At 37.3% G+C, this 21962-nt stretch overlaps 5 protein-coding genes across 5 annotated transcripts in view; 3 read left to right on the top strand and 2 right to left on the bottom strand.

Moving 5' to 3' along the window:
• Positions 1-544, top strand: part of LOC145906542 (E3 ubiquitin-protein ligase rnf213-alpha-like) — a 29391-nt gene extending 28847 nt beyond the window's left edge. The window contains exon 61 of the mRNA XM_082993973.1: positions 54-544. Coding sequence (XP_082850099.1) covers positions 54-177 — 124 coding nt within the window. The 3' untranslated portion in view covers positions 178-544. The remainder of the gene's footprint in view (positions 1-53) is intronic.
• Positions 216-5981, bottom strand: LOC145906543 (uncharacterized). Its single transcript, XM_082993974.1, has 9 exons — positions 5766-5981; positions 5193-5359; positions 4169-4977; positions 3910-4005; positions 3609-3677; positions 2982-3113; positions 2102-2179; positions 1728-1829; positions 216-1475 (listed from the first exon to the last, which is right to left on the bottom strand). The coding sequence occupies exons 1-9, from the start codon at positions 5781-5783 to the stop codon at positions 928-930; spliced, it is 2019 nt and encodes a 672-aa protein (XP_082850100.1). The 5' UTR covers positions 5784-5981; the 3' UTR covers positions 216-927.
• A 332-nt stretch (positions 5982-6313) lies between these two features.
• LOC145906808 (uncharacterized) lies at positions 6314-7839 on the top strand. The gene is made up of 5 exons (XM_082994265.1): positions 6314-6563; positions 6942-7075; positions 7134-7256; positions 7394-7593; positions 7691-7839. The coding sequence occupies exons 1-5, from the start codon at positions 6495-6497 to the stop codon at positions 7762-7764; spliced, it is 600 nt and encodes a 199-aa protein (XP_082850391.1). The 5' UTR covers positions 6314-6494; the 3' UTR covers positions 7765-7839.
• A 151-nt stretch (positions 7840-7990) lies between these two features.
• On the bottom strand, positions 7991-11051 carry LOC145906807 (monocyte to macrophage differentiation factor-like). Its single transcript, XM_082994264.1, has 5 exons — positions 10639-11051; positions 10300-10474; positions 9693-9841; positions 9313-9459; positions 7991-8813 (listed from the first exon to the last, which is right to left on the bottom strand). The coding sequence occupies exons 1-5, from the start codon at positions 10905-10907 to the stop codon at positions 8639-8641; spliced, it is 915 nt and encodes a 304-aa protein (XP_082850390.1). The 5' UTR covers positions 10908-11051; the 3' UTR covers positions 7991-8638.
• A 720-nt stretch (positions 11052-11771) lies between these two features.
• On the top strand, positions 11772-14608 carry LOC145906135 (dynein light chain Tctex-type 5-like). Its single transcript, XM_082993545.1, has 3 exons — positions 11772-12930; positions 13523-13626; positions 14024-14608. The coding sequence occupies exons 1-3, from the start codon at positions 12849-12851 to the stop codon at positions 14345-14347; spliced, it is 510 nt and encodes a 169-aa protein (XP_082849671.1). The 5' UTR covers positions 11772-12848; the 3' UTR covers positions 14348-14608.
• Positions 14609-21962: the final 7354 nt, after the last annotated feature.

Below are 21962 nucleotides of genomic sequence, written 5' to 3'. Positions count from 1 at the left end.
CGTTTAGTTTATTTTTATTGTACATTTTGTTATAAACTATTTATTTACTTTAGACTAAAGTATTATTTGACTGAGTTCGCCGAAGAAAGGGGAGTAGTTGCACCTTGGATTGACCAAATTCCTGAAGAAATTTGTGTAAAGCATGCTGTTCATTTGTTTAAACAGTCCGCTTACTAGTTGTATATTTGTACTTGAAAACCAAGCCCATATTACTGTACATATGCCTGATTTTGCTTCTCTTTGTAAAGTATTACTTTCAAGTAAGACTAGTTTTGTTGATGTACATCTTATTTTATTGTGAAAACCAGCTTTGTTATTGATTTTTAAATTATCATTAGACAATTTTTACTTTTTACTGTAATGTGTATCCACTGTCCATTCTAAAAATTCACTTTCGCTGGTAGTTTTGTGTGGCCAAAAATATTGATTTATATGCCTAACATACCTTACTGTATCTCTTATTACATTCCCAATTTATGTTACAATTGTATGTACATTTCTGTGATTACAAACCACTTTTAATTCAATAAATTCCATTCCTGTAGTTAAATTTTCACAGTTCATAACTGCAGTGCATAGAAAACATACATAAATAAAATTAAACAATTGAAAAAATCCCAAGCACAAAAAGCCACTAACACAACAGCAAGATAAACTACATACATCAAACACCAATATTATCTGTACACACAGTAGTTACAGTAGGAAATAGTCAACATTTTATCAAAGATGACAAGACACAAAAATGATAACCATGATTAAACAACGCTAACTATGTAAAACAATAGGAATATGTTGTCAATATCACAGAAAGGAACTGGTTTTTAAATCAAATGACGATAGTTTTGATATTACACTGACATATTTTGGCATTCAGAAAAACATTGCAGAGAACAAGCACCAAACTATAAGTGAGAACACCATTGATTACAGTGTGGTGGCTAATTCTTGTAACTGGCATAAACATGCATGTTTATGTGAAAAATCTTTGCACTTGAGTAACAATGAACGAGCATTACAGGCTGTTTGCTTGGCCTCTGCACATAGGCCCTGTTTTTCAAAAGCTTTGGCAATAATGTGATAACAACAAGGAACTAAAGAAATGGTGTTGGAAGTTGATCCTAATGCGTCAACAACAGATATAGCCTCTGTGGCTTTTTCAATTGCCATTTGAAAGTTTTTCCAGGACAAATGACAGTCTGCATAGAAGCAAAGTAATTTTGCTTCAATCATGGCCTTAATTGAACTATTAAACTCCTGTAGTGATTGTAAGTGCAATAAAATATCGTTAAGGCATTTTTTGATTTCTGTTTTGGCATGTTTTCTGTTTTGCACAGAGTCCGTTGTCAACTTTATAAACTTGGTTATTGCACCCCACACTTTTCTCTCTTTGTATAAGGTGGTGTTTGTGCTGCATGGAAGTTTCATTGCCATTAGCACAATAAGTTTTTCATCTTCAGGACTATTTGCTTCTTCTAAAAAGAACAAGGACATTACTGATATTTACATAATTCTCTAATAAATAAAAAGGTTTTGTTATATGATTATTCTGAACTACACCTCTTTTGCAACCAACGGATTTTGGTATGGTCAAACCAACAAGAAAATATTTCTTTTACAGTTTTTCACTAATGCTTAGTGACGACTTATGCAACAAATAAGGTATTTGGTTAAGAAAATTCAGCTGCACATTTCCCAAAGGGTACCACAAACAACAGTGAACTCACCAATATCACCAAAGTTGTCATTAGTTGTTTCAATACTTCTATCTAAATCTTCAACCAACACATGACCTTTAGGCACAGTTATGTCTTCAATGTCATCTTGGCCTATAAACAAGAGACTATACAATAATTCTTAGTTTTTTTTTCAAAGAGAAGTTTAAGTTATAAATAAGTGTAAGGAGATAAAAATTTAACTGCTCCATTTTTTTAACTTGCTTGCTAAGGAGTAAGCAATCAACATAGTTTCGTACCTGCAAAAAATATTTACTCTGCAATCTACGTACACATGAAATTTCGAAATCATGTTAAAGGTGATCAAATTTTGAAACTACATTGTTAAAACTTTAATCACAATTGAATCAAGCCAAAGTTCTTACCCATGAAGATAGATGCTTCCCGATCAAAACTGTCAACAAATTTGGGAGGGGTTTCATCACCCATGTTGAATTTCAGTACTACAAAAAAAAGTTCAGCATGTAAGATAGTTTCTTATGTAAGCTGCAGACAGTTGGCCACTGTTTTGATCTTCTAGGTCTCATTAGTGCAGCTTGGTGTGAATCTTGCAGGCTGAATGTCCAGGCAAAGGTATTTACTTTGTGGTGACTATTCAACCACTGTCATCCATTGTGCACCAATTATATATATATGATATGTTGTGACACAGAGCATGATGGCACTATTGGTTTAGCTTTTGCTTGGTGGTTTCACTTTGGTTTCTCCGTAAGGTTGCACCTAGTTTGGTGACCCACTGATAACAGTGATTGTATTGTTACCACAAAGTGGAAGTCTTTGCCTGGCAGTTTGGTGGGCTAGATCGTCTACAAAAGTCAAACCAAACTGCGCCGATGAGACCTGATAGATCCTTAAATGTAGCAGAATTTGGCCCACAATTAGACATTGTCTATATTCAAACAACACTAATTAAGTAAGAATTATATAATTGTGTGAAGCAAAATTTGGATTAATGGTATGGTTAAACCTTGTATGTTAGATTGCCCTGCAGCAGGATATAATTATAATAATGTAAATGCTGATTTAAAAAAGTTGATCGCTATTTATATTACAGTTTAAAATACTGATCTTCAGGCATAGAATTTAACATATCGTATTTTTTTTGATGTTTCGTCTGCCATACAGCAAGACTTCTAACTTGGAAGAATACAATACATTAATTTCATGCAAGAAGATCAGCCTATTTTAAATTTAAAAAAATTTCTGGATGCTCATGTTCCAAAAAATACTTTGAATTTATCTCACCAAAACTGTTATGTGGTTCATCGTTTCTGTCCAACCTTGCAACCCCAAAATGACCTTTGAGCACTGTTCTGTCATCAATGCGATTTTGATGATGACCTTTGGGCACTGTTCTGTCATCAATGTGACTTGTACCTAGTTGCATAAAAAGCTAAGACTAAGAAGGTTTAAAATTTTATCAAAAAGACGATCACACTTTTATAAATTTTTGTTTTCTCGTTTACTGAAATTTTACACAGTTAAACATTTTAACAACCAGGCCGTAATTAACTACTTCATACAGAAAAAAATTTGTTAGCCATAATTTCAGAATGCCACATGCATCAATAAAAACAGGGGCCCACCTCATCAGCCAGCAATATTTGTCACATGATATTATCCTTGCCAAGGCTCCTACTGATACAGCGCCATTGACACTTGTAATTTACATTCAGTATTTATTAAAGCTGTAAAATCTGACACACATTGAAGACTGGTCAAAACAAATGCATATGTAAATTTCTGCCAAGTTTAAAGATAATTGGAGACTATTGGTGTAAAAATATAATGTGTTAAATATGTTTGTAGTGTGAACAAGTTTTGGGACTCCTGCTAGCACACATAAAAAAAAACATAAAACTTATCGCTTACCCACAAACATGCCATCAGACCTACTTCCACCAACAACTATTTTAGGAGGGGTGTGATCCTGGACGTTAGCTGACAACACAACAAAAATGCATATATCGTGTTTTGAGAAGGCAGGAAATATTTTTACATTCAACTACTTTCTACAATTACGTTTAATCCACAAATTATTATTACATTCGCAATGCAGAAAGGCATAACCATTGATGTTATCTCACAAACCACATTATCCATATGTTATTTTTCAGCAACAAACTTGGAACTGTAAAGTTTTGCTATAATTAGCAAACATGTTTTAACTTACCACTTTGACTTACATCAGGTGAAACATATGACAATCCACCACTGGATGTGCGACTCCTAGTGTGATTATCAATTGCATTTCTTTCATCAAACAAATCTGGCAACAAGTATAAAAAATTACACTGCAAATACTAAACCTTTTTTAAAGTTAATACCAGGGCTTTTAGGTTAATTCCACAAAATAATGCCAGATTTTAAAGAAAAAACAAGCGTTTAGTATAGAACTTGTTTGAATTTAGCAAAATGACCGAATTACAAACCCAAATCATGCAGACTGATCCATTGCCCTATCTTTGGCTTAGCAATACGATGGGCTTGCAGAGTTGACTTCACACAATCAAGCAAATGGTCTTCTGTAAACCGATCTAAAATTTGCTGCAAGTTGTCCCTCACATCAATAATCTTTGGTCGATCGAGTGGGTTTGCATTCCAACAGTTTTTCATTTCAGCTACAATTGCATTAATTGTGGCCATATTTAAGGATTCACTGGAATATAAGGCCTTAACTCTATTAATGTTTTGTAAAGCAGGCCTTTGTCCATTTTGAAGCAACAGCACATTTCTGTCAAAATCACCATACTCTCTTTCTAGCATGTAATAATAAATCATGCCAATACTAAAAACGTCCATTGCGGTGGTAAGTTTCATTTGGCGATTTAAAAGTCTCTCTGGTGCAGCAAAGATTTCCGTAAAGTCGCTTCTACCAGACCTGTCAGAGTCATCACCGACATGAGTGTGCCATGCCAGTTCAGAGCTGCCAAAGTCACCAATTTTGCAGTCCAGATGAATGGAAACTAGGATGTTGTCTAACTTCAGGTCACCATGCGACAGTCGTTTGTCTGTGCGCAAGTTATGAATTCCGGAGACGCCATTAGCAATATCGCGACAAAACCTTAGCCATAGCGATGGTAATAGTGCAACAGTTTGATCAAATATGACATCAGAAAGGCATCTTCCGGGCAAGTACTCCATGACCAGCCCCATTGCTACTGGAGTCTTTATAATGCCGAAAACCCTGACTACATTTTGGTTGTTTGCTTCGGAAACTGGGATAACTTCGTCACATAACCTAAACCACATTTCAGATGTATTTAAACAGTAAACTACACTATAGCATCTTATAAGATAAATTGGACATCAATGAACTGTACATGTTGCGTTTATTCTTTTGTTTATTACATATATGTAAAATCTATGATTGATTGTGTATTTAGTTAATGTAGTGTTCCACATTTTAAAACAATTTTTAAATACTAATAACAAACATTATTCCTTGACATTCACCTTTTTTCAACATTTTCTCTGTGGTTCCTGTCAGCCTTTAAAAACTTCACTGCAATCCATCTGTGTACTTTATGATAGGCAAGTCTCACTTGACCATATGAACCACTTCCAACAATCCCATCTTCACCAGGAACGAACTTGATATCACTGGCCTCTAACTTGTGTACCTACACACAATATTTGCATCACTGTCATCCATAACAACTTCATCGTTATATTACCATTTCTTTTTTGATACCAAAAGAACTATAATACACTGCTCTCTTGGCTGGTGAAGTTAATGTTCTATTACAATCGTAAACATAGAGAATTGGATAATCTTGTTATAAATGTAAATAAATTCTACAAAACAACCAATTCTGAATTGTAGAGGATCAAATTGAAGGGACCAAAAAATACAAAACACACATGAGAATGTTTTCTTCCTAAAGTTGCAAAAAAACTATGAAAGATTATAGTTTTTTTTCAATTGCCAACCCTGTAGCCTATTGGGAAAACAATTACTGTGATACTCATTAAAAGTATTACTACCCCAAGAACTCTAAATTCAATGAAATCCAAACACTCATATACCTTTTGACTGGTAGCCATGTACACAGGGAATAGAGATGTGATTCTGTAAATTTCCTTTCAATCAATAATTTTCAAACGCCAGTTGATGAAAACGTTGTGTTTTTAAAACAGACTTGGTTAAAACCAAACCAAGATCCTGCCCTATCTACCATATCTTTCTACACATGTGTTAAAAACATAACAAGCTTGCATCTTTCATTTTTGATCATGAAATTGTATACTCAGTATATATTTAGCATATGCTAAGCCATTTACTGTTTTCAGAAAAGTCATCCTTATGTCCAAGTTGAAAAACAAACCAAGAAGCTATTTGCGCACAAAATTGTGCTTTTTATTATCTTTTTTGTTACGCAACCTATGCACACCTGTCCTTGCTTACAGCAAAGGAACAAAGTCCTGCATTGAAATTCAACCCGAAACCTTTTAAGTTTAGTCGACCAGCGTTACGTGATATTGTTGACGTGCACGTAGATGCACCATTGGTGAATTCCCGGGGGATTTTGTACAAAACCTTCCCGTGGAAACTCGTATCTCTCCGTTCTTAACTACAGCAGCGACGCCTACGAACCTATTTTGTAATCCAACTGAATCTGGTTCCGCGCAATGCAAAGGCGCTTTATTTGTGCAACAAGTATATATTTAATTTCGCAAATAGGGTAAAACATTACTAAGTTAGAAATTTGTTATTACTTGGTACGATTAGCTTGTTCATGGCATGTTCGAACTTTAATGGAATCAAAATGGAACACACAGTTAACGGAAAAGACAGACGGTTGGAAAAAAAGTTGTCAAATCGAGGTATATAAGTTGCTGACTCCATACTGCATACTAAGTTACTGCATAAATTTTCGTTACTGATGAAGTTAATGTAGTTCTAGGTAAACATGGATCAATGTACACAAAAGATACAATTTTAGACACACAGAATTTTAACACAATTTTTTTTTTATTTTTAACATGTAGAATGCCACAACTTAAACAAAGTAATTACCTACAACCCTCCAGTCATGCCTGAAATTCTAATAACAACGCATTGAGAAAAATAAGTTTAACAGAATAATATGATTGTTTAAAATTTATTTGCAAAACAAAATAATTCAAAAACGGCACGGAAAAATAATTCTATGACCTCTCTTACAAGACTTCCTTGTATTTTAACATACTGAATTATTGCAGACTGCTCAAATTGCTTCCGAGATACCATGTCTGTCAAATCACAAGTTGTTAACAGTGTATGTAATGGATGTTTTAATGTGGCGTGAACCATATTATCCAGGCGTAGTGCTGCTATGTATATCCGCTATATTTGTGTAAGTAGAAAGTGACATGATTCCTTCAAGTTTATATTTATTGTGCGTTTTTGGTCAGAACTATACATGTGACTGGATTGACTGTTATCACTTTGTTTGCTTTGTCAATATCTGGATTTCTATTTTGTCAAATGATTGCAGAAGTTTGTACAAACAATCGTTTTCATTGGATTGAGGAAAGGTACATAAGTTCGACTGTACCATTTTTTTATGAACTTTAAAAAGCTTAAAAGTAACAAAAATAACATTTTCTCCTTAACTGTGTCACACGATTGTTTCTTTTCTTTACTCACTTTCACAAATTTGTAATTTTTGCAGAAAAGACTTGGCTGATGAGTTCAACAATGCATGTGAGAATATCAGACAGACAATCGCTCTGTGTAGGCAGTCTTTTTTTGATTTGTGTGAATTAAAATCAGATAACCCAACTAGGTTTTACATCACCACAATTGGAACCAGTGTGACAGTGGCCTATTTGGGAACTTACATCCCAACAATTATTTTTGCTTATTTTACAGGTAATACCATTTGAGTAAAACTCAGTTTGTTCTGCTCAAACAGTGCATTTTTCTATTTGATTGCTTAGTTTCCTAATTATTGTATTACTGTTCAAAGTGCTCATCTTGTGTGCTCTACCTGGCCTATTGCACAAAGGACACCTTGAAATTGGGGGAGAAAAGATTTACTAAAGACTACTAGCATTGTCCATAGTTCTTTCTATTTATTTGATGCTTTTGGAGCTCAATAAACCTTCATCCACATTGCAGGGTGATTTTTTATTTTGCAGCACTCACTGATGAAAGCACTAATTATTGCACTCAAAAAAACCCGATAACATGACCAGTCTGAGTATGCATAAAACAAATCCTAATACTGGTGGCAAGTATAGTCTGCACACATACGTGTCAAGGATAACACTGAACAATTATGGCATAAGTTTGGACAAGTGCTGATGCAAATGTGGTTTTTTCATGCTGTTTGGTTATGAGACATGCTGGGACTTACAACAAAACAAAGCATTGTTGGTTAACTTTCGTATTAATATGCATCTGGTGCAAATCTTCATAAAATTCCTAACATTAAAAAATACAAATGAAAAAAGGTGAACCAAACATTTGGATGAAGTTTAAAAAATAAACAAAATACGACTTTCAGTGGATAAAGCTTTTCTTTTTATGAAATACTTTAATTACAGTGAAAAAGAACTAGGATCAGTGCTTCAGTTTAAAATGTCCTTAAAAAAAAAATAATTTCCATGCCAGTATGCTGCCAAAAATAATGTGGAATGAAAACATTTTGCAAACAAGCAAACATTGGTTTAGAAATCATTTCATAAAAAATGCTGTACTACAAATTGCTTCCGAGAGCAAAACATCTACAGCCCTATCACAAAAAGATGATCAAATGTACTTGGAGTTTAAATATTTCATCAAAACAATGTCTTAAAAACAGGGTCAGGGTATTTTGAAGTTGTAGTTGGTTGGCATAAAAATTTTGTACTGGTCATAACATGTGCAGATAAAGCATGCTGTTATTGAAATTGCCTAACTTGTGATTTAAACGCTAAACATTGAAAGAATACAAGTGGCTGTAAATACCCCAGTAGTGTGTAAAGGCTCCACAGGCCACAAATAAGTGCCAAATTGCATGAGCAAATGGTACGATTCCATCGCATTTAAAAAATACTACTCCAGTGAGGTAAAATACTCCACCAAAGGCAAACTGTGGCATTCCCGATCTGTTGACATGAAAAAAAGGAAAATGACTAATTTTAAACAGTGGTAACACTAGGGTTTGTGCACTGAGGATGAATCATTCGATCACAGGAAATCATTATGCCACAGCTTACAAGCTGATTAGTAATTTATGTTGCAAACACCTAACATAAAAGCACATTTGTTGTTGTTTTATGTGATATGCAGAATGTTACAAAGCTGAGGGAAAGAAATTGAAGAAATTATTGATTCTTTTTTTTATGAATCAGTATTTAAAAAACAAAATGTTTATGATGTTTCTATATTAATCTTTAATGTGTAATAATAGGTTAATTCAATTAAAGAAAATCCTTGCATTGTTACTATAAATGTACAGATAAAGGCACACAAACCTTACATTGAACAAATAATGGTTGCCTGAATATTAAAAAAACCTAATATCAAGTCCGGTTGCAAAAGATTTACATAAAAGGTGCTTGCTTTCTTCAATGGTTTCACACGTAAACCAATCGAATAACTTACACAGTGTTTTCAACTTTGAAGAATAGCAAGAGTAGGGCTGGGATGCCCCCGACAAGAAGGTACAAAATTGTGTCCAAAAGCTTGTATTTCTCAAAGTAAACATAAGAATATGCTGTACCACATATGGCGCTCAACCATACAACCCATCTGCAAATAAAATAGTTTCAATTTAAAAATATAGTATGGCAAAATACACATAACTGAAATAGCACCGACAATACTTTGATCAGTATTCAGAGCTAAATATATTATTTATATAATCAAAAATGCTTTATTCATGAAAAGGGCTCTTTTGCTAAATGATTATTTATCAGACATTATTGCGACATGTCAGGGTTTGGACAAAATTCATTTTACATTCACATTCATAACATGCTTACTGAAGCCAAACAATGCTCGGATGAATCTCTCTCAGCATAATCCAAGGGGTATATGAACCAGCAATAAAGAAGTATATTGTGGTTCTGTCGCAAAAATGAAAAGATTTATTAAGCGAAGGTCTTCTTTCTGAACAACCCTCATGCCTTCCCTGAAAATACAAATATTCAGTTAAATTTAAACATTCAGTTCGTGTAGCAATGGTGTAGAGCAATAGTTCTTAACCCTATTTCTCCCATTTCCCCCTTTCATTTTTAACGGAGTTTATTTCCAATTAGTATTTAAATATTAAAACTTAGAAATTAAGTATTGCATTTTTACCGCATCGTGTAACCAAATGACAAGAAATGTTTGACCATAATATTAGTTATGCAACTACTTTTGTATATTTTGGTGCCAACTAAATACCCACCTACAATTCTTCCCACTAGCAGTTAAGAACCACTGGTATAGAGAGATCAATTAAGCAAATTCTATACCATTAAATCTGCATTCAAAACATGCATTACCAGAAATAAGAAATTCATTTGATAAAAAATATAAAACACACAAAAAGTTATTTTTTAACAATGTAAGTTTTCAGTGATCAAAGCCTGATTACAAATTTACCTTCCACTGACTTTGTGTCCAACAAATCCAATGGTACAGTGATGAAACAAAAAACAAACCAATCAGTGAAGCTCCGTAAGTGCGCGAAGTGAATTCAAACTCAGCTGGTGTTGGATGAGAAATATTCTGAAGGCAAGATGAGATGTAACTGTCCTCTGAACCAACTGATGAGCAACTGCAACAAAAACAAATATCACTGAATGCAAAATAATTTACAACTCCAAGACTTAGCCATTTACTTATTGAGGAAATATCAGTGATTGTAATCAGCTATAACAGGTTATCTCCCAATAATTTCTCCTTTCACACAAAACTAACCCAACACCTGCTGCAAGCTACCTGTCGTTCAATGTCAAAAAGTAGCTATGACGAATCTCCTTTGATTTCCAAATAAGAAGCTCGTTTGCAAGAATACTCGGAACAATCATAACACTATGTGAAGCAGTATTTGCCCAATGTTCGTTCTGCGTCGGATTGTACATCAATTTCGGTGCCGCTCTGTGGTTCATTATTTTGTTTTCTCGTCCATACACTCCGATATCCTTGATGGATTCCGAAAACCCATTTTTTAACAGCTCATGTACGCTTGCTGCTTTTACGAGTGTCATGCTTTGAAATTTTGTAGATGATTCGCGTACAGCGCACACAGAATGTAGACTTACATGCCTCTGATTGATTGATAATTAACTTAGCACACACTATTTTGTCTACGCAGCTTAAATACCTCCGATCCAGACTCTTAGCAATATCAGGATGTGACGTAGTCACAGCTGATTGTATTGATCCTAATTACTCACATTTTGTCTGTCGTTTATCCTTTGCGGTAGAGTGCAATATTCTTTATTTTCTTGATTTTAAGCAACGTTTGCAGCATACACTTGATCCAATAAATCGTATTTTTCATAAAAATTTTTCCAAATACGAGATGTTGTTTATATAGTCTTTCATTCAACGAAAGTGTCATGTTTAAACTTTTGCGGGATGGTACGAACTTGTTGTCATGCAGAAGAGAGTACAATGAAATAAGCAAGAAATTTTGTTGGTCAATAGTATTTTTTCGAACTTGTTTTTTTGCTTGGTATGACGTCCGCCTAATTTTTTACATTTATACAGTTTTTCATCATGTAAACTCATAGATGGTTTGTTGCCCCCGGCATACCGATTCTCTTCATGAAACACAAAAGGCATTTTTGCGAAGTACTCTAACCTACGTCATTGACGGAAAATGTTCCATGAAATGCCAGAGGCCACCTGGTGGCACAAACGCAACGTGGTACTTTGAAAACGACAAAAGAAGTAAGCTGTAATTCAATCCAATCCTATTGGAAACGGTAGCTTAGTGACGCCGTATCAACTTTTCTGGGACAAGCTGGGAAAGACGTTGGGCAAATCACGGGTATTGGATTTTCACATCTAAGTAGAACAGGTTTTGTCAGTCAGTGCAGTACCCTTATGGCTTAATCATTGCCAAACATCAAGTGTTTAGTCAATAAACAGTACTTCAAATTTCAAAAAGTACAGTGACCGTATTAAAGGATCGGTCTTCTTTTACCAACGTAAAGTTTAAAATTGGTTGGTTGAGCCCACAGCAAACCTAAAACTGCTGCATAAAGTTTACGCCGATAGTCCTAAATTGTGGTTGAACAGTAGCAACGTTATTATACAGCAATGTGAAAGTTGAGATAAAGAAATGATTTGTCATTCGAGTAATATTGCAATAGTCATATATGTGAAAATATTCTACTGGCTCAACTGCTTATATTTTCAAAAATATTTCTTGTTGCCTTAGGTAGGGGAAACGTATCATAATTTTGCGTTTTATGCTTGTCAAAACACGAGAGTTAACCAGCAATAAGTCTTCCATTGTGGAAGCGTGTGAAAATTGGTAGTGCACCAGATATGTGCGTGCAGCTCACTTCGGTCAAATCAGACCGACCGAAGCTATTGTTGATGTATGGATTGTGACAATAGTCAGCCAAGTTTGCGACACAAAGCCATCCCACCAACCGCAAAACTTCGGCTTTACGCTAGTGTAAATAGACTTGCGCGCAGTCTGCTGGAAATTCACTATAAGTGGAGTCTGATCTGGGGTTAGCTATAAGGGTATGACCTGATAGCATGAAGTGCGGTTTTATCTTAAGCATTGTCCCTTTCTTTACGCTGTGTTGAATGAAGAGCCGTTCAGTAAGCAACTGATGCCAAATCCAGGTTTCCGAAATTGTGCAGTGGATTTGGTTTGTCGAGTTTGTGTACAGAAAGATTAAAGCAAAAAGCCGAAACGTCTCTATCAACAAATCGTTATCAGTGCAGAACAAAATCAGTATAATACAGTTAGATTTACTGTTGCCTTTTGTTCATATTTACTTAAGGCTATAGGTCAGTTATGAAGGAGTGGTTTAAATCAAGTTACCACATGTTATCTTGCCAATATTTTTTATACCTACAGAAGGGCTGCCGGGCTTTTTCCAAGCTGCGACTTCGCTTAACAAGATTTTCTTGCTCTGTGTTTTGCAGTTCCTGATATTTTGTTTGTTCGACTGACCTGAAACATGAACAAGGGAAGAAAAGTTAAACTCGATAAATCAAAGGGAAAGCTACTCGCCCCTTCGGACACCTCACCGCTTGATGATGGTAGGTTAAGGAAACACGCATTCAGTGCACAGATAGAAATGTTCATATAAATCTTAGATCACCTACTGACAACTTTGATTTGTGTTGGGATCGTTGCACTAAAATTCTTGCAAAAAGGGATAACAAGAACTGACCTAAATTTTTACACAATCATCCAAAATACTGGTTTATGTGAATAAGAATACTGATGATTTCATATAGACGAAATACGAAAATTCTGTAAACCATTATCTTGGATGATTGTCAATTCTGGCAATCACTTTTTCTAGTGCACAAATACTTTCTCGTGAAAAGTAAGGCCAGACCGCAGAATGATTTGTCAAAAAGAAAGTTTTAGGGCCAACATTTTATGGAAACCTACATTGCAACCTACATGTCACATGCCAGGACAGGATTGGCCTACTGCGAAGGCCCTTACTTCACCATCAGGCGATCTCACCTGATGTATGGTGATCACTAGGTGCTAGTGAACCAAGAGAGAAATGGTTCCGAAGAACTTGCATGGTCGTTCTACAAGTGTTAAAACTTTTCCGAGAAATTTAATAGGAATAAGAATTTCTGAAACACAAGACATTTTCATTGTTTCAAAAAGGAACGGCTGACGAATTGAGATCCCAGCGAGCGCCGAGCGAAAACTCCTTTGTGATGCAACCCAAGAAAGTACAATACGAGAACACATACAAGATGGACCCTGACGTAAGATATGCACGGTTGTGGTGTTTAGTGTTTTGTCCTGGAGCAAAGTAAAGGAAAATATTCGCGTACACATATCCAACTCAGTAAATCATGTTCAAAGATGGTTAAGCTTTATAGTTATTCTTTTAAACTACAATTATGAACATTGATGGTAAAGGTTTTCAGTTCAAACTGCAATTATGAACAAACTGACCGGCTTAATCATGACCGCAACTTTTCTATTTATTACGAATAAGAAAACCTGTTGTACGAATAATAAGAAACTCCTATAGTGGAGAAGGATCGTATCGTGTTCGCCGCTAGTCGGAAAACAAATATTCCGAAACCAACTGAAAACAAACATTAGATCCTTGACTTCGCGCCAATAGGATTCTATTTTGTTCATTTTCTCTTCTAGACTCGATTTAAGTCGTACGAAATTGAGAAGACGGCGACAGACATTCTGAAACAACACGTTGGTGACAAGACGTACGATCCGGAGCTGTGCAGGAATGAGAGTCAAGCTATCGCCGCCAAAATATCCGAAGCGTTGAAGGCGCATAACTACAAGCGTTATAAGCATGTTGTGGTCGTCAGTATTGGAAGCATTAAGGAGAGGCCTGGAGTGTACTTAGGAAGTCGCTGTCTTTGGAATGACAAAACAGACTCTTTCGCCACTGTTCGATATCAAAATCACTCGCTGTATGCAATCGCAATGATCTACGGTCTTTACTATGAGTAGGAATTTAGCTAACAAAAAAGTACCATAAAACTAAGGTGCCACATCCAAAAAAACGGCATATACTATTCTGATAAAAGCATAACCACGTGTCGAAGCGGACGTTATTTCGACATATAGTGTTATTCAACTTTTCACCTAAATCTTGTTGAAGTTATATTTCAATTTCCCTTTGTATGTCCTTGACTTGCTCGTATTCTTTGTTTTCATTGCGTGTGAAGCCATAAACCCGACACTGTGTTCCCGCTGAAATAAAAAGTCGAGATTTATAACTATCGCTAGGCGGCGCAGTGGAGTCAATTAAACCAAATGTTGACGATTGCCAAGAGGTTCGACGCAGTAACTGAGAAAGCTCTTTGACAGTGATTTCTACGAAGGGGGAGACGGCTTATTTTACTTTATGTTTTTGGTAATTGTGGTCGTCTAATTTCATCTATTCTAATCTATATTGGAAAATTTTGAGTAACTTTAATTCTAATCTAGTTTCCGGTCATACCAAGATATCTATTATATCCAAATTATTTTTTTCTAGTCAAATTTTCATTCTGTTTGGATTGAATTCCGACGTTTAATAAAACTAAGTTAACTTTTAATTGTAATTCTAGTTCGATGTTTAGTTGAATTTAAAAAAAACCTTGTGGAGCTAATTCTAATCTAATTCAACAAACGTAATTAGCTCTTAATTGATTTCTCATGTTATTAGGAAAGCCAACAAATCGTAGTTCTAAATGAAAATTTCTACAAAAACGGCAGAAAAATTCTACAAAAACATCCCACCAACGAAAAGCTTTACTTTAATTGGCGTAAATAGGCTTACACCCATGTTTCTGAGAATATGCTACAAATGCAACAAAATCTAAAGCTGGCTTAGGGTATTTTTTATGGCGCAATATATACTTCGTAATTCTGCGCCACCGGAGGGCGTTAGAGAAAGGTACGGATGTTTACCACCAAAAAAAAAAACTGCGCCTTTCAATTAAGGACCAAGTGTTTTGACAATATACGAGCAATTAGAGGGGCCTCCAAACCCCGCTCCCCCCATCTCGCAACGCACTGTAACCGCCCCTCCCCCAATCAGTGGTCTGTTTACCGGTTAAGAACTAATGACCCGCGCGCGCGTCACGCTTCGACGAACTCGTGGGAAAACCAATCAAGGGCACAGAGCGAGTCGTTTGCCGCGGGTCGCATCGCTTGTGTGAATTTCGCGTCACGCGGCGCTGCAGCGAGTCATGTGATGCGGGGCACTTTTCAATTAGTGGGCCCCTCAGCCGCGAGCATAATTAAACCTGCAGACCTCAGAGACTTCAACCGGGTCTTCCTGGCGCCTCTACTTGTTGCATGACAAATCGTGTATTAGTTGGCATTTTTTTGCTAAGTCACTATGGGTCATTTAACTACAAAAGTGTCGAAAATGCTTTTTTTACAAGCGGCGGTATCTCTTGTGAATAATATGTCAAATGACATACATTAATATATAGATGTACCGTGTTCATTTTTTATCGCATTTGTCATCTGTGACAACATTTAATGTTGTTATGTTGTAATTTTACTCCGGTGGTGGTCGGGGCGCAATTGTTTCCATATTTAAAAGTATTCGGTTTCTCGCAACCCGGTTACTTCTGCACCTAAAGGACAAAACTTATTATTGGAAAAGTACACCCACCCACCCTCTCCTCTTTCTACTCTTGCTCCAAATTTAAAAACACCAGAAATACAACATCAATCGAATTCGTTGAAGCAACGCCTTCGGCTGTGTTACTTTGTGCAGTGTGTAACAATGAACCATAGTTACGAATGTATTTTTTATTTATAGATCCATATATAATCACCGAAAATATTTTTTATTACAGTCAACCCAAGCTTTTACACTTCGAAGGTATGTCAAATCATAGGGACAAAACCACTTTGTCCTGTTAACAAATTCGGCAGAACGCAGTGCGTGTCTCAAGGTTTCTTTAACGAACTATTGTCATTTGCTATTTGGGAACACAAAATTAGATTCTACATGTGTTGAATATAAATGTACCATTCATGGTGATATATTTATATCTAATTATAGTACCGACATTTTCGGAACTTTCGGAATATACGCTTTTGCCGCTTTTCGCACCTGTATATTTCTACAAACGGTTCATTTTGTTGCGATTCTAATCGGAAAAGCGTACCTTGGTAAGTTATAAAAGGTCATTTGTTTAATAAATATAATTACAAATTCTTCGGTGTAGGTTCGATCAGACCCAGGTGTCGTAACAGGATGTGTTGCTACATTATCAGCTATCAAAATCTCTCGGATAAGAAGCAATATAGAAAGGTTTGCGAAAGCAAATGAATCACCGCCCAAATATCAAAACCTTCACGTCGGATTTTGTTTCGTCCAATCCGCCCGAAGGCAAGCTTCTATGGCAAACTTTCCAGGTTCGTCTCCGCGCAATTGGCAACTCTACGCCACGATCTGGGTCGCCAAGCAACAGGAAAGAGAGAGAGACCAATCCGCGGCGACAGAGTCGATGGTTTCACGTTTTGACATCCTGGCAATTTTAATGTCATTTTAATTCACCGTCGCCAGGCTGCGTTTAATTCCGTTTTAATACGCATGCGTTAACCGGGCGCGGGAAGGGGGGCATTGATCCGGTGTCGCATTTCCCGAAAAATTGCGCTGCCGTCGTGTTTTAAATACGCGCGTTTGATCGAGCGACCAGCTCTGGAAATCCTTTAAACGCCATGACCTTCGCATCGCGACGTTTAGGGGGTTCGCGCTGCCGATTAGAACGATCAAGTTGCCGAGGAGGGCGCTATAATTTCTCGGTAATTGCGAGGTTTGACGGCGGCGACGGGAGACATCAGCGGCCAAAAATTGCCCCTAACTTTTTGCAACCATCTGCAACTGAGCACATTGACTCTGATAGCATCTCAATTGCGTTTGCTTATATTACTGCGCATGTGCATTAATAGCCGCGTCGGTAGGTGCGTTTTTCCATCCTCGCACGCAAGGGCAGAAGATCCGCCGCCCTCTAATTATCCTACTAGTTTCATTGGCGTGGCGTGACAATGGGGCCATGTAAAGCAACGCGCTCAACATTGCAATATTTTCCAAGGTAAGTTCTTCCGCCAAAGATCTTTTATGATTTTGTCATGTTTTTTTTAATATGATTTGACTGGTTGCACGCTATACTTGTTTTAAGTAGGCACATCGCCAGGTAGGGGCCATAGGGTCTTGACCACTCCCCCAAATATCACAAGTTTAAAATTTGTAAGTTTTTTTCCAAAATATCCAATTTGTGACTCTATTTGCGTTGAAACAAATTTGCGGTCAATCACATCTATTTGTTTTCTGCTTCGTGACTTTTGCCCGTTTCAACTCATTATTCGGATCCTAGCAAATTATAGGACTGGCTACGTCACTGGTGTGGATATGGTATTGCCGCATACTCTAGTGACTGGGAAATGTTGTTCCGGGCATGCAGGATTCGTTATTTGTCTAAGATTCCGCTTCCGATTTCCTCCATTCAATTTATTTTTCTTTGCGACCATGTGCTTCCAAAATCTCCCAGCGACGATGGAGCTAATTGATTGTACATCTGTTGCTAGATAAAGCAAAGGAGAAACACTAAATTGAACCAGTTTTTTATTTTAAATAGGAATCGTGACACAGCATTGGTTGTGAAAGAGTGTTGTTTCATTGAAAAAATTATGTCATTTTTTTTCTATATTCGAACAGTTGACTCAGCGAATGGTTAATTATTCGACGTTACATAAAAACAAACCTACGTTCAAATGTCAAGAATGCTGATTTTATTGTACTTGTAGCAAGTGAACTGTTAAACAATATGCATGTATTTTTGTTTTGGCGGCCGAAAATTAAAGCCAACTTGCAAGTCCTTGTCGAAAATCTCCCCTCTACATAAAGGCCATTTGTTTAGGCTCATAACATTTTAAAAGATCGCGCCACATGGCGACTCAAAATTGGCCTGTTCTCACTTCGTCCTTAATATTCCTGATAACGTTTACCCACCGTTTATTTCCATCAAGACGCTGTATGTCGCGCTGAGATGTTTATCTTCTCCTCGATTCGCGCTGACTTCAAATTACGGCGCCCATGTTTGATTACACCCGTAATTGAGAGCATGAAATTGCCAAATATTTTTCTTATCTTTCATGATATCACCCAGGACGGCTCTTTCAAACTTTAGATAGAGGCTTTAATCGACAACTCGGGCTGTTTTCGAGTCGTTTTCCAGGAAGCTGTTTTTGAGGCCAAGGTGCATTGAATGTGTTGGCGTACGTTTTTGTTGCTACAAACCCCTAATTTTCTTTTTCGTCTGGTTGAAGATCACTGTTTTCCAAAAGAAGGGAGAACTGTGTTAAAAAACAAAGTTAGGGGATGACCGCTTTGTATTCCACCCATGCAATAGAGTCAATAATACCATTGACATTAACCATTGTTTCTGGAGTTTTCGCGTTTCTGACTTCTCTTACGAGGGCACTTTTTGTAATTAGTTTTCCAGAACATATAACAAACCATCACATTGCGCAAATGTTGTGTACTTAAATCACTCGTCTGTGGGTAATGTTATTGGTCCCACAACCGCAGCCAAAACTCGAGAACCGTTGCACATGAAAACAAACAGTACTGCATTTGTCAAACACTTTTGTGATACCGTCTTTATCTGGAAGATGAAATCGTTCTCACCACGTGCTAGGCGGCGGTTCGGAAGTTCGTGATGCCCTATACGAAGAAATACCACCTGTAAACCAAGCCTTGTTTTTTATGCGGATGGCGTGCACGCACGTTATCACGACCCATCATCACCCCTTAGCATTTCCAACCAAGCGAAAAGCTACCAGCATTATTAGCTCTAAGCTACCGACTTCAATTTTATGGCGCGTTGCTTCGAATAATCTGTAATCCCTTACTGAGGGCATCGCCAATTACATGGTTAAGAGCGGTGATATTCGGCCTGGTTGATTATAAGCCCGACCCCAGCGAATTCGGGGGCTCAAATTGGGGTATTTTGTGACGTGCGTAAACACCCCCTAATTTAGGCAGCCCCAATCAGTGGGGTTATTGAAGGGGTTCCGAGGGGGTGAGTGTTGTAATTTTCCGCATTTTTAAGGTTTGTCACGATGGTAGTTTCGAGAGCAAATGGAGCAAACAAACATGTTAAACTGTTGAACTACAGGAAGTGACTTATTTCAGACGACAAACTCAGGCGTTGCACACCTGCGTCAGATGTAAGAATAACGACTAATGATGATAAACCTTTTCCTAGCAAACTGATTTCTTTTTTTACGTGAGCAGGTATTTTTATCAGCTGTCTGGGTCTCTTAATTAAGGAAAAGGAGTTGCTGCCGAAACATCAGAGTCCCGACACGCTTGACTGACGTTTGTCGTCACGTGGTCATGAGAAAGAGGAATGACTTCACAATTTTACTCGACAGGACATGGGGCAAGTGGCAAGACGTTGTCCATGAACCCATTTCGGAAATACCCCATTGAATTTTTGAGGTAGGAAGGTTGTGTAGGCGGGAATAATTATTTCCCCTTACGATTATTAATGTTTCAGATGATTGCTGCGTTTCAGTTGACGAATCACAGGCGGGAAATGTTTTGCACAATTTATTAACAATCTAAATGTGAATGTATTTCCATTTTTATGTTTCAATGAATAGTTTTCCACAAAGTTTCCCAATAACTAAAGAATCAATACACTGTCATAATATACTCCTTTGTTCTGTAGACCCACTGGGGTTTATTCTACTTCCCTTCATACCGTATACTTCGCAAGCATTAGTTTTTAACAGGCGCTTGTTTGATGCTCTTTGAATTTCCACCGCATGAGTGCGTGCCCCCATCGAAAAATTCCAGCTGGCATTACTCACTAAAACTTCTGAATCGAAGACTTTACCCAACATCCTATCCCTGATTACTAAAATTTTGTCAACCCCGCAATTCGGCGCAACCTGCAAGTCGCCCAACCGTACCGACCCTGTAATTCCTACGATTAGTTTACTAATCTTTGGCACCTGGACGCAAATGAACGGAGCAAAAACCGGGTTGGAAAGATTGTTGTTTTGCTTTTTCAGTCGATTGCTGGTTATTAAACCGCCTTCCGTTACGTAGGAATAAACTGCGAGATGTCGCCCCATTCCCACGCGAAAGCATTTTGTGTCACTTTAGTCCCGCACAACGATTTTAATCTTTCCTTGTTAAAAGGAGCAGGACGGGTTATTTAAGGTGTGCGCGCATGGAAAATTACCACCAATTTTCAGATCCGGTTTCACTCCGTTTTCGGGCGAATTTAATCACGTTTTCAACGGGGCAGATTGCTCAGATGTCACATTTTGCTGATTTGCAGGAAAACTATTTTGGCCATATACGTACATGCAATAAATTGGCTGATACGGTTTTACTTTTCACTGCTGTGCCATCATCACCATGTCACGTGGGATGTGGTCACTGGATGAAATCCTTTTTCCATTTCAATTGTTCATAAAATTGCTTGTTTTTGCTTTTTGTTACGGAAGTCTAGAAACTATGACGTCAAAAAATTTCACACATTGTTTTTTTTTTTTTTCTCAGTTTACATTCGACCGCGCTGTTTTGCACATTTGTTAGAGTACATTCTGATGATGCCTGTTGCGTAACAACCGCAAAGTCGATATTTATTGATATAATTGCCAGAAGATCTTTTTGGTGTTCATGTTTTTCGTCGGTGTTTATTCAAACAACAACAAAAATAAAAAGTGTTTTGTGCAATATTTTTTGAATCACGCTTTATCTTGACAAAGTTGACAGTTAAAATTCTGCTCGCAAGCATCAAGCAACCAATATGGGTTTCGCATGAGCGCTGAGCCAAACGTCCGGCAAGCGGGAGTCGTTAAAATAATTAACGCTCTTATATCTACGACAGCGAGCGCCGCATCAAAGCCCTTGTTCCCGCCTTTATCTTTGACACAGTGTTTACCATACAACCGCGATCGGGCGCTCTGAAAAACGACTTCCCGACGAGAGAAGCAGGTGCAGTCCAAAGCCTAATTAACAGTTGGCGAAGCTGAAAGCATTTTATGTCCTACTGGTGATAAAATCTTTCGTGGCTATTGGTCTAAAAGCGTCCCATTACGACCATCCAAAAGCTATTATACCCTGCGCTGAAGCGAAACTGGTTGAGGGAGCGGCTCCTGTCTCTGAGCCCGTTCGTTGGTTGATTAATTTCTGTCCACGCTAGATTTACTATTTCGGGGTGTGCTTAAATTCTATGTAATCAATGGGAAATTTCACGGTTTTTCCGTAAAGCGAAACAGCGTTTACGAAACAAAAAATCATCGGCTTTTGTACGGTTTCGTATTCAAAACAGGAAAATAGAAACAGAAAGAAAGGCCCTGCAATATGTTAACAAGCCATCTCACCATGCCTTGTTACGTCACAAACCACATCAAGCTTGTGTGTATTTTCCTTCGTTGCACAAGCTCGACCAACCATGACGACCTGTCTAATTAAAAACGCGGCAGTGTGTGTGCAATTTAACGCTATTCTTGCTTTTTGTCACTTATTTTATTTTTAATACACAACAAAAAGGCGTAAAATGGAAAACGTGCTTGGAATCGCTGTGCCTTTAAC

The sequence above is a fragment of the Ascidia mentula genome, chromosome 6 (assembly GCF_947561715.1).
Source record: "Ascidia mentula chromosome 6, kaAscMent1.1, whole genome shotgun sequence".
Taxonomy (NCBI): Eukaryota; Metazoa; Chordata; class Ascidiacea; order Phlebobranchia; family Ascidiidae; genus Ascidia; species Ascidia mentula.
Note: the sequence above shows the minus strand (reverse complement) of the source record. Positions and strands in the feature narration are given on the sequence as shown.

Excerpts from the sequence above, each read along its gene's own strand:
- LOC145906543 (XM_082993974.1), bottom strand. Across the intron at positions 3,114-3,608 it reads GTCTGATGGCATGTTTGTGG|GTACAAGTCACATTGATGAC; the intron begins GTAAGCGATAAG and ends TTATGCAACTAG. Across the intron at positions 2,180-2,981 it reads TGAACCACATAACAGTTTTG|TACTGAAATTCAACATGGGT; the intron begins GTGAGATAAATT and ends TTTTTTTTGTAG.
- LOC145906808 (XM_082994265.1), top strand. The coding sequence starts at position 6,495 with ATGGAATCAAAATGGAACACACAGTTAACGGAAAAGACAGACGGTTGG. Across the intron at positions 7,076-7,133 it reads TGTATATCCGCTATATTTGT|AACTATACATGTGACTGGAT; the intron begins GTAAGTAGAAAG and ends GTTTTTGGTCAG. Across the intron at positions 7,257-7,393 it reads TTTCATTGGATTGAGGAAAG|AAAAGACTTGGCTGATGAGT; the intron begins GTACATAAGTTC and ends TAATTTTTGCAG.
- LOC145906807 (XM_082994264.1), bottom strand. The coding sequence starts at position 10,907 with ATGACACTCGTAAAAGCAGCAAGCGTACATGAGCTGTTAAAAAATGGG. Across the intron at positions 9,460-9,692 it reads CCGAGCATTGTTTGGCTTCA|ATGGGTTGTATGGTTGAGCG; the intron begins GTAAGCATGTTA and ends TTTTATTTGCAG. Across the intron at positions 8,814-9,312 it reads TTCAAAGTTGAAAACACTGT|ATCGGGAATGCCACAGTTTG; the intron begins GTAAGTTATTCG and ends TCATGTCAACAG.
- LOC145906135 (XM_082993545.1), top strand. The coding sequence starts at position 12,849 with ATGAACAAGGGAAGAAAAGTTAAACTCGATAAATCAAAGGGAAAGCTA. Across the intron at positions 12,931-13,522 it reads CACCTCACCGCTTGATGATG|GAACGGCTGACGAATTGAGA; the intron begins GTAGGTTAAGGA and ends TGTTTCAAAAAG. Across the intron at positions 13,627-14,023 it reads CATACAAGATGGACCCTGAC|ACTCGATTTAAGTCGTACGA; the intron begins GTAAGATATGCA and ends TTTCTCTTCTAG.